Raw genomic sequence first — 12005 nt, 5'->3', positions numbered from 1 at the left:
TTCTCTGTGGTGTCCTCCTTTTGTGCTGGGTATTTCTATCTCCCATGGGTCTTCATTTTGTCATGAAAAAAAAAATGTAGGAAAGAAAAGCACTAGCTCAGATGGTATACGGACTATCCTGGAGTTGAGAGTAAAAGGAGTGTGACAGAGTTGAACCAAGGAGTTCTTGCTTTTCGGAGTGGAAATGTGTTGTGACGGCCAAGTAAAATATATTTCTGAAAAGTGAATCTTGTCCATTCCATTATAAAATGGTGGCCGTATTGGGGTGAGTGAGATCTCCTGAAGGAACACACGGAACATGAGATTGAAGAAGGGTAGTAATAATGCATCCTGGGTATTTTAATACCCAGTTGATATTTTCTTCCTGGAATCTGTCATCCCCAAAAGACTAAATGAGTCAATTTCCTTTTTACTTGTAAGGGTTTGGAATTCCTGTGGCCCTTTTCTGACCGGGGCCTTGTTTGCTGTCAGTGCATACAACTTTCCTATCCTGCCCTCCCCTCCACCACAATTTCTGGTCTACTTGGGTTTTTCCTGAAGGTGTATTTACTTCCTAGTCCGATATAGATTGGCTGCAGTACCCCAGACTGCCAGCAGATGGCCCTGCCTAACCGCGGTTCTTCCCCCGTCCAGCGCTAAGTTACGAAGCCTTTACCATTTCTTGAGTATTTTCTAACTACAGAATTCTTTTCATCAAATATACTTCACATGAGGAAAACACATCTGGCTGCCTTCAAGGTTTGTAGCAAAATCCACATATTAATTAAACGCTTAGAATATTCTTAGGTCACAGATGGGATCAGGAGGGAGACAAACCATAAGAGACTCTTAATCTCATAAAACAAACTGAGGGTTGCCAGGGGGAGGGCATTAGGGAGAGGGGGGTGAGGTTATGGACATTGAAGAGGGTATGTGCTATGGTGAGTGCTGTGAAGTGTGTATACCTGGTGATTCACAGACCTGTACCCCTGGGGCTAATAATAACATTGTATGTTAATTAAAAAATGTAAAAAAAAAAAAAAAAAAAGAATATTCTTAGGTTACCATTACTTGTCTTCAAGTTCTAAGTACCTCTGGCACATAAATGATACCCCAAGGCTTAGCTCATTAAAGAAGCTGGTAATTTTCGTGTTGCTCTCAAGGAAATTCAGAATAAAGTTAGTGTGGTTCACTTAATTAGGGGCATGGGTTCAGAAGGTGCATGGGTCCAGAAGGCATTTGCTAAAATGACCATCATTGTAAATCATATATCACATTAATGTCACATCCTTATTTTAAAATTTGCTTTTTATTTTCTAATTATATCACTAGATTCTGGCAGCCACTATATCCAAACGTTGCTTTTTTATGCAATCTACTTCACACTGTCCTAGGCTACCACCTTAAAGACAGACTGAAGCTGACTCCGAGGTTTGCTGGGAGCCCATGTGTCCATCCTCTTTCCTCCTTTGCACAGTGGCCTCGTTGAGGGTGTTTAGTTAGATGTCTCTCCATCCCTGACAGGAGTCCTAGCCTGAGGCAGGGCACAAGATCACCAAGGTGCAGGGACAAGATGTGTATGGAGAATTGTGGCAGGGAGACCATGGCTAATGAAAGACTATGGCCTCTAGGAAGCTCATGGCAAAGTGGGAGCAGGACTGGATGTTCTGAGAAGAGAGGGCTTGGCACCTGACTAGCAAGGGAGTGGGGTACCACCAACCCTGTTGTTAGCCCTATGGTGACCCTCAATGGCCTTCCGCCAGAAAATTGTAATAAAAAATAATCTCTGCTCACTGCATGGTGAAATGATACTTGGAATTATGCAGTGTACAGCTTGTGCAACTGTACCAGTACTCCTAGGCCAGCTGAAGCCCCCTGCCACTTGGCCAATTGCTTCATGTCATCTCATTATATCCCTAGTTTCTCTCTAGGCAGGGGTTATTTCCCCACATTACAAAGGCTTCTAGGAGTAGCCTTCATTAGAAAAGCATGTGACCCAGAAAGCCTAGATGCAAGAACATCTGACCCTTGTTCATTGTGGCTCCCAGAGGCTATTGAAGGGGACCCTAGGTTGCCCACTCTTCATTGTGAAGTAGCAGAGAATAGGGAAGGGTTGGGAGCCAGGTAGCTGCCCATGTGTGCAGAGCAGAGCTCAACACTAAGTGGTGGTTGGGAGTCAATGAAAGGCCATTTGGCTCCCGCTTCACTTTCCTGAAGGGCCTCCAGATAGGCTTTTGACATCATCTCCAGTGGGGTTACACTTTGGTCATGAAGTTCCAGTGACAAGATTGAGGGAAAATGCTCACCAGTACCCTTGTCTCACCCACCTCCGGCAATGGGCTGGAAGCCTTGATTGCTGGTGGAAGCTTAAGGAGGACACAGGGGCTGCTCTCTAAGGGCACCCAAGTGAAATTCAAAGCCAGCCCCAGGAAACCATCATTCTGTCTATAAGGAAAGGAGGCCATCTGGCAGTAGCAATCTTGGTGACCAGACCAAGCAAGACAGCACCCCACCTCAGATAACCTCAGACAGCTTAAGCAGGGAGAGTGGCAGGGCAGAGGGTCCCAGAGCCACACCTTGCCCCTTCCTACTGTGCTCTGAACTTTCAGAATCCGGGGCGGGGGGTGCTGGAGTTCAGACATGAAGAGTGCTGGGGAGAGGGCACCAGCAGGGAGTTGCAGAGAGAATAGGGACCATGTATTCACAGTTGTGCGGCTGGAAAGTGGCAGAGTTGGGATCGAACTCGGGTCTAATTCCGGGGTTCCCAGGGAACCTCCTTTGAGCAGCTCGGGCTTCCCACCTCAATCTCCTATCCAGACCCAGCATTGCCGGCATTTGCTCGCTCTAAGAGAGCAGCTTGGCAAACCCAGGAACTATTAAATAGCTCTAAAGACAACTTGGGAAGTTCTCAGGTCTGCAGAGCTTTACCTTAGAACCGATGGTAACCATTGACAGGCAAATCGGTTAAAGCACCATCAGTTAAAAGCCGGACCGCATGGGACAAATGGACCAGGTGAGTAATGGATTCTCCGTATGCCTCTGGGATATTCTCAACCCCTTGGTTATAATCCTCCAGGTCTAGAATGTGGCTCAGAGCAGTGTGGGCAACAGCCACTGGGCCGGTTCCACCCGTCCATCCACACCCACCGCCCAGAGGTCTCATTCCCTCACAGTCAACTTTTGCCTTCAACCCATCCAGTCCCTCCAGGGTTGGGAAGACACTAACTCAGGCTAGGAAGGGGACAGAGAGGATAACCCTTTCACCTGCCTGGCCTCTTCTGTTCATCACCCCGGGGAGCAAAGACACTGACCTTGAACTAGCACCAAACATTTGCCCACAACCTCTTCTTGATCTCAGTCTCTCTCTGGTGCCCAATCCAGTGAAGACAAACACCTGACTCAGTCTGACCTCAGAGAAGGTGCATCGCAAGGGTGGGGTGATGGGTGGACCACGGACTTCATTCAGCCTTACACCCACAAGAAGACTGGAATTCTTCGCGTATAACTTCAGGTATATAAAATCACAGAGATGCAGGGACAGTGTCACAGGACAGCATTCATTCTCCAAGCTCAAGCCTGCATCCAATCGCCAGCCCACCTGCCTGGAGTGTGCAAGAGTTTGGCCTTTAAAATAATAGCCTGCAAAGATCTTGAACTTGGGACAGCGTTAGCTTGCTTTGCATATGTGAAGACATTCATCTGTGGATGTCAAAAGCAAAAAAAAAGCCACCACATTTGGATAATTTTCTGGAACTGTCTAGGTGTCACTTGATCTTCCAAAAGGCCCTGCCACGTGGAGAGAAAACTAGGGTCAAAACCAAGATAAGACCGGCTTTAGCTCAGCTTTGCTTAGACCCTGCCTTATTGCATTGCTTCCCTTTTAGTCTAGGGGATTCCTTAAGGACTCCCGGAATTAGGGTGCTCCTAGCTCTTTTTCTAGCTTCCACTCTCCCTTCCTTGGATAGCTCCTGCCTTTGGCCTCATTTTAGTATCTGGAGACCTACAGGTGAGCTCTTCCTTGTAGGGTGCCCAGGCACCTCTTCTAAATTTGAAACCTGGGGTTGCATAGAAAACCCTTCCCTCTTGGCAACCCCCCAGTGGCTCCCTTCCCTCAGGGTCTGCTCCTTTCTCTGTGTCATTCCTGGCCATTTTTTAGTTGGGGACTAGCTGGCCACAGGATGTAGGTCAGGGATGGGCTCCTTTGTTGCTGCCTGGGTGCCTTGGCTGGTTAGGGACAGCTGCCATCAGGGGACACCATGAGTCCCTGTTCCAGGCTGACCTTGAGAGAAGGACCGAAGTTGTGTTGCTGCTGGTGGGCTTTGCTGCCCCCTCCCTGGAGTCTGTCCTCCTTACCCACCCCCTTGTCTAGCCTCTTGGTCCTGTCCGTGCAGGGAGCCAAGGTGACTCAGCTGATTTGGGGTCATTCCTTCCCAGAGACCAATGAGAGTGAAGCGAGTGGGTATCTGTCTTGGGCCTTTAAAGGGCTCAAATCCTCAAATTTGGGGACACTTTCTGGGCAGAGGTGCATCCAAGACCCTCAGAGCTGGCGAGGAGTTCTCCCATTCTCAGTTCTGCCCCTGTGGAGTGAGGGGCCAGGTGACCGCCCCAAGGGGAGAAGCCGCCCACTGTTCAGTTACGCCACCTGGTGAAATGTGCCCCTTTTCTTTTGGCTGGTGAGCTTGCACCCCAGATTTAACTCAACAGCCCTGATAGCTTCCCATGGGCCCTGGGGAGACACCATTACTCAACCTTCCATCTGTCTCTGCAGATGGTGCTGGTGGTCACCCTCCAGGGTCAGAGCACAGATTCTGGGCCTCAGCACCCATGATTTACCAAATCTCCTGAGATGAGAGTGTCTGCCACACAAGGCAGAGCCGGCTCCTGCTACCTAAGGCTGACGCTGAGAGATAAGACAAGCCAGCCGGTGGGGACCTTGGACAGAAGTAGCAAGGAGGAACCCAGGAAGGAGAGAAAAAGTGCATATGTACCAGCAATACTTCCAGGAGCCCAGTTTATGACCTCTGGGACACAACATTCAATATCAAAAGGATTCTGCAATGTTAATTTTTTTAAAAAGATTTTATTCATTTATTTAACACACAGAGGGAGCGAGCACAAAGAGGGGGAGTGGCAGAGGGAGAGGGAGAAGACGACTCCCCACTGAGCAGGGAGCTCAATGTGGGGCTCGATCTCAGGATCCTGGGATCATGACCTGAGCTGAAAGCAGTTGCTTAACCAAATGAGCCACCCAGGCATCCCTACAATGATAATTTTTTGGGAAGGATGACCTTCGGGCCTCAAAAGATTCCAAATCAAAGGAAGAATAAATTATACTCATGAAAAACCTGAGCCAGAAAAGACATCTGTGTTCTCCAATAATTGGAAAGTCTATTTCCAGAACATTCTTTTGCCCTAGCATTCCGGAACTTGAAGTTTTACTGAATCTCAAGGTTTCAGACTTAAGACATTTCACTGTGTGTCCCTCAAGATCTGGACTTCTCCTGCTGGGGTCAATGTGAGCTTCTGGAAGACCCCAGAACAAAGGTGCCACTCTTTCCTAGAGGAGAAATGTCATTTAAAAATTTGGAAAGTGAGGGGCGCCTGGCTGGCTCAGTGGGTTAAGCCTCTGCCTTTGGCTCAGGTCATGATCTCAGGGTCCTGGGATCGAGCCCTGCATCGGGCTCTCTGCTCAGCAGAGAGCCTGCTTCCTCCTCTCTCTCTCTCTGCCTGCCTCTCTGCCTGCTTGTGATCTCTGTCTGTCAAATAAATAAATAAATAAAATCTTAAAAAAAATTTTGGAAAGTGAAATTTTACTCAAAAGTTTAAAACACAGTTACATAATGAAATAGAACGCAACATCCATAGATTTTAGAAATGAAATTCAAACTCCTTTTTTCTTTTTAAAAGATTTTATTTATTTATTTGGCAGAGATCAGAAGTAGGCAGAGAGGCAGGCAGAGAGAGAGAGAGGAGGAGGAAGCAGGCTCCCTGCTGAGCAGAGAGCCCGATCTGGGGCTCGATCCCAGGACCCTGGGATCATGACCTGAGCTGAAGGCAGAGGCTTTAACCCACTGAGCCACCCAGGTGCCCTGAAATTTAAACTCTTGGAAACTTAGGGCTGCAAGACAGACCTTGGAAGGTTTGAAGACATTGCTTTTCTTAACTTGCTGTGATGTTGGACAAGCTTCTTCACTTCTATGTGCCTTGGTTTCCTCATCTGTAGAACCTGAGAGGGACTGGATTTCCAAAGCCTCAGGGTTTTGCCTGCTATGCTTTCCTTTTTATTAACTTTACCTGTCCCTTATGTATCGGTCAGCATCCTCTGGAGAAATGGCATCAGTGCACAGCTCATATCCATTCAAGAAATTGGCTATTGTGATTTTCCCAAACCTGATACCTGTGGGGGCAGCCCCACAGTCTGGAAACTCAAGACAGAAACTCTCAAGGCAGAACTCATTCTTCTTCCAGAAACCTCAATTTTTGCTTTTAAGTCTTTCTAATGATTGCACAAGGCCCACCCGTTTTCGAGAATAATTATCTTTACGTTAGGTCACTTGATTGTAGATATTAACCACACCTTCAGACCAGTACCTAGATTAAATGACTCAGTACTAGAGTCCAGTAAGTTGATGACATAAAACTAGCCATCACGCCTGTGATGCGCTCTTCTGAGGAGGGTCGAGGCAGGACCCGAGCTGCTCAGGAGGACCTTAAGCTTCATTTAATGCTCTGCTGTCACTCTCTTGACACACTTGTTTTGCTCTGGACCCTGTGGATTACATAATCAGCCATGCTGAAGGGCTGGGTCTGGCTCTCCTGGCCATGGACTTGGATCTTCTGGCTGAGGGAGGCTCCGTGAGGAACCTTTGTCCCGCCAGGCCTGCCGGGTCTTCACAACTATGCCATTTCCCTGGCACTTCATCTGACTCCTCCCTGATATTGCTACTGAATGTCCTCTGCACATTAATTTTGCTTCCCTGAACTTGAATATAAATTCCTTCATGTTTATTGGAGTAAGAAATCTCTAACACAAAATTTATCATTTTAACCATTGTCAAGGATACCATTCAGTGACATTTTTATTTATCCACAGTCATGAAACCACCACCACCAGCCTCCTCCAGAGCTTTTTCATTGTCCAAGACCGAGTCCCCAGTGACTACCAGCTCCCCATTCCCCCACCCCCAACCCCCTGCAGCCCTCATTCCGCTGTCTCTATGAATCTGACTACACTAGTTGCCTCATCTAAGCGGGATCATACAGTGTCTGTCGTTTTCTGATCATCTTATTTACCATGAAGTCCACAAAATTCATCCGTCTTGCAGCCTGGGTCAACATGTCCTTCCTTTTCAAGGCTGAGTCTACTATACATTGTGCTCCTCCATTCCTCTCCACCAAGCTGGGCGGCTTCCACCTTTTGATGATGGTGAATAAATTCTGCTCTGAACATGCTGCACAAATCTCTCTTTAAGTCCCTCCTTTCACGATTTCTGGGAGTATACCCAAAAGTGGAATGGCTGGATCACGTGGTAATTCTAAGTTTAATTTTCTGAGGTCTGAGGACCGACCATATTGTTTTCCAGAATGGCTGCACCAGGTTACGTTCCCAGTGATGCCTAACATTTCCTCTCCACATCCTTCACAACACTTGTGTTTTTTTAAATTTTTTAAGTGATAATGAGCCTAATGGGTATGAAGTGATCATCTCATTGTGGTTTTATTTGCACTTTGTAAATGATTAAGGACGTGGAGCATCTTTTCTTGGGCTCATTGGCCATATGGGTATCTTCTTTGGAGACATGTTTGCTCAAGTCCTTTGCCCATTTAAACAGTTTTGTTTGTTGTTGAATTCTAAGAGTTCTTTATATATCGTGGATATTAACCTCGTATGAGAGATAAGATTAGAAATTTTTTGAGGCCAGGAGCCTGTCTCAATGTTCTTTTGATTTCCCAAAGCACGTGACACCCTAGTAGATGCTCAGTGAATACTCACAAAAGAATGGCCTCAAAAGGTGATAGGCCAGAAACCAGTTGAAACTAAATTTGCAAAACAAATATGAAGAACATTTTCTAGGCCTGCCCAAGAGCCGTTACCTCTGGGGAGAAGCCAGGAAATGAGTGAGCCAAGGATTACCTGGAGATGAAGAGGTGGGAGGGTAGAGAGTGAACAATTCTTGGTCTTTATTTGAAAGGACAGTAGGCCCAGTTCCCACACATCCCCTGCAACAGACACGCTTGAAGGTCAGCCTATGGGAGGTCAGGTGGACAGACAGAAAGTGGGAGAGGGCAGCCTTGGGGCAGGTCGGTACTGACCTGGGCATTTGAGAACCCCTCAGGATGTAAGGAGGCAGAGCACAGACCGGTGACAACTGTGCCCAAACATGTGTTCCTGGGGACCTGGGAGTTACGGACCCCTAGCTGGCAGGGGGAACCTGTGAATGACCGAATCCCTGACCTCTTAAACAGAACATTTTGGGGTTTCTCTATTTCCTGGGAAAACAACATGGTGATTTTAGGTTCAGGAAAACGGACTGCTGCATGTAAATGATGTCCACGGAGACTTGGGAGCTCTTCTTTGCGGGGGGTGGGGGGTGGGTGGGAGGGTGGTGGGTATTGTGAGGACACAGGAAATAGAATAGGTAGCCCCGCAAAGACCCAGGCTCATCGCTGGGGACTGGAGCAGCTGTGGGGGCAGCAGCCAAGGCCCTGCAGAGAGAGGCCCGCTCTCCTCCACGCCTGTGGGATGTTGAGCCTTCATCCTCGCTGGAGAGATGAGATGGGGTGGGCTCAATTCATTTTCTTTCTGCTTCAGTAGAACACCTTCTCCAGATATGCATTCAGGAACATCCCGGTGGGGTCCAGCTTTTCTCGGATAGCACAGAACTTCGAAAAGGCTGGGTACATCTTCTCAAAGTCCTTCCGGGTACAGTTGTGGGCCTGCGGAAGCAACCAGACATGACAGGCCTTGCTCCCTGGAGCTGGCATCTCAGTGGGGCTGCAACCCAGCAACCCTGAGTCTGTAGGTTTGCATATGTAACACTCCTACTGCCAGGCACACGCCTGTGTGCACTCCCTACACCTGCACGCGTGCTTGAAAAATGCACCCCTAGCCACATGGGCACGCATGTGTACACACACACAATGTAAAGACCCAAGGAGATAGGATGTTCTGGGAAGGTAGAGGAAGGTGTTACAGTGTTAATGGGAAATGCCCCCTTCCCTTTGGCACCCCACAGTTAGAGAGCCTAGAGGGCTCAACTGTATTGCTAATTAGTAAGTCCCATCGCCTCTGAGAGCCTCTCAGTTCCCCATCTGTTAAAGGGGCTCACGGCCTCCTGCCTTACGCTGCTCATGGTGTTTCTATGGAATCAAATACAGTGAAAGAGGACAAATTTCTCAGAACACACCAAGGGAGTGGTCACCCAGTACAGTCACTGAGCTGCTGGAACGTGGATTCCGGGGGGAAGCCAGGTCTGGGTAAGACGGCGGAACCCTTCCTTCCCATGACTTGCTCGGCACTCCAGACCCCAGCTTCTGAGCCTTGGGCAGACTGAGGACCAGGGAAGAGAGTTGCCCTCTGGGGAACCCCCAGCTCATCATAGTTGCCCTGCCAAGGGCCCCGGAGCCTCTCGCTGGCAAATCCTACCTTGGCCCAGTGAGGCCTGCCCCCAACCTTCTTCATGATGGTTTCATAGGTCAGCCAGTAATCCAGCCGGGGCACGTCCTTGCCGTAGGGCCTGGTGGGGAACAGGAGGAGGTGAGGCCCTGTCCCTGCCCTAAGCATCCCGCCGCGTCAACAAGGCACTGTCTTCGTGCTGTGCCCAGCATGCGGCATGTGGTACGGAGATCAAGCCGGTGGCTCTGCTCGAAGGACTTGGACGGCAGTAATCAAGCAACCTGAGGGGTCTTCCTCACTGCTCATCACCTGACGGATTTCAGAAAGTGTTGCTTCCTCTCACAGGTTTTATAGTTGGCATCTGAAAATTATCCTAAATTCAAATATACATACACACGCACACATCTTTATGGGGTAGCATATACATATGCCATTTTTTTAATGCCGTGCAGTTTTTCATTCCTTTTTTTTTTTTTTTAAGATTTTATTTATTTATTTGACAGAGATCACAGGTAGGCAGAGAGGCAGGCAGAGAGAGAGAGAGAGAGAGAGAGAGAGAGAGGAGGAAGCAGGCTCCCTGCTGAGCACAGCACTTGATGCTGGACTCGATCCCAGGACCCTGAAATCATGACCTGAGCTGAAGGCAGAGGCTTTAACCCACTGAGGCACCCAGGTGCCCCATCTTTCTTTTCTTTTTTAAAGCTTTCTTTCTTTCTTTAAGAGCAAGAGAGAAGAATGTGGGAAAGGCAGAGGGAGAAAGAGAGGAGAGACATCTCAAGCACACTCGCTGAGCACAGAAGCAGCCCTGTGCAGGGCTCGATCTCACAACCCTGAGATCACAACCTGAGCCAGTATCTAGACTGAGACACTTAGCTGACCAAACCATCCAGGTGCCCCTAAATATGCTGTCTTTATGACAAAGCCTAGGAATCTCCGAATCCCTTCATTTGATGTGTGGAAAGCACGGCCGTATCACTGGTCGGTCAGTCCTCATGGCCCATCAGGCAAGTCAGACTTAATGGCAGACAAAGTCCCAGTCAAAACTTTTTAAAATTCAAATAAACACGATGCATACCCATGGCAACTTTCTCACTTCTCATGTGCATTCACAAGTAGGGAGAGGAGAGATAGAGGGACAGATAGATGAGCTCTGAGCCTTGCCAGAAGTCTGTCCGTTCGTGAGAGCAGCTGCCTCCTCTGTTCAATGCATCTTTCATAAACTCTCTTTTCCGGCTTTTCGGGACACCTTTCTGGAACCGTGCACTCTTTAATTGTCCTTTGGGCATCCTCTAGGTTTGATTTTTACAGGCTGGAGAAATACACCATAGTAAGATTCAAGCTGAGCAAGAGGGATGTTTTTCCTTTGCAAAGTCAGAGGAGGGGAATTATCAGTGAGAGGCGGGAACAAGAGGCAGAAGGAAGACACATTTTTCACAGGACATTTTCGAAGAGATTAACTTCTTAAACCGTGCATGTCCGTAAGCCTTATCCTGGAGACTGCCACGTATAACTAACTAGGAAAGAGGAAATGCCCCCATGAGCCTACGTTGTCTGCACAGAGCCTGGAGGGGCTGGTTGGGATGGGCCAATGCAACCTGGCAGGCAGCTGGAATCAAGCATGACCCCGTCTTCCACTTAACCTAAACCTAGCTTCAGAATCCTTCTCAACACAGTGCTCCAGGCTGTGACCAGAGTAGGCACACGCGTCCCATGCCTTCACCACTGAGTAATGTCTATCTCATAAGAGGTAGCTATTTATAGTCACATGACCTACTAATCAATATTAATAATTCCATTAACATAATACCATAATTCACACGATTCACTTGCTATAGGTGTAGGAAGCCCAAGGAGAAAGAGAGACTTCTTCCTGCTGCCAGGATCAGAGAAGCCTCCCCAGAGACAGGAGCATCTGAACAGGCCTTGAACGATGGGTGAGGAGACGGGTCCTTGCAAAGCGGGGGGGTGGGGGTAGGGGGGTGGGAGGCCGCCTTGCACAGCCCACACCCAGCCCACCGCTGCGCCGGTCACCTGTACATGATGATGTTCATGTAGCAGCTGTCCCTCTGGAAGCAGGGACTCAGCAGGATGTCATCCCCGCGGGTAAAGCGGACCTCCACAGGGTAGTGGGCCACCATCTTGGGGTGTGCCTCCAGCATGGCCTTGAGTTCCAGCAGAGCTTCCTTGGTCTTCTCTCTGCACTCGGCCGGGGGAGTGGGCACAGACCTTAGGGAGGGGTCTCCTGGAGCCCTCACACAGGGCTCCACACAGCCCCCCAGCCCACACCCAGGGACGGGAGGGTTCTCAGCGCTGAAGGAGCTCCATGCTGCTGGCTGCTCTCCAAGTCCTTCTCATAGAACGGGGGCCTGAGAATGTGCCTCCTGGGGAGCTTCTCTGGCTCCTGGTTCAG

At 48.8% G+C, this 12005-nt stretch overlaps 1 protein-coding gene across 1 annotated transcript in view; it reads right to left on the bottom strand.

The window, feature by feature from the left end:
* Positions 1–8143: 8143 nt before the first annotated feature.
* The window catches only part of LOC131833320 (L-gulonolactone oxidase), a 31734-nt gene continuing 27872 nt past the window's right edge, over positions 8144–12005 (bottom strand). Inside the window, exons 10-12 of the mRNA XM_059176434.1 lie at positions 11627–11791; positions 9626–9716; positions 8144–8916 (exon numbers count right to left, since the gene is read on the bottom strand). Coding sequence (XP_059032417.1) covers positions 8788–8916; positions 9626–9716; positions 11627–11791 — 385 coding nt within the window. The 3' untranslated portion in view covers positions 8144–8787. The remainder of the gene's footprint in view (positions 8917–9625; positions 9717–11626; positions 11792–12005) is intronic.

Source organism: Mustela lutreola, chromosome 1, assembly GCF_030435805.1.
Source record: "Mustela lutreola isolate mMusLut2 chromosome 1, mMusLut2.pri, whole genome shotgun sequence".
Lineage (NCBI taxonomy): Eukaryota > Metazoa > Chordata > Mammalia > Carnivora > Mustelidae > Mustela > Mustela lutreola.
The sequence above is the reverse complement of the archived record's forward strand: the minus strand, read 5'-3'. Positions and strand labels throughout refer to the sequence as shown.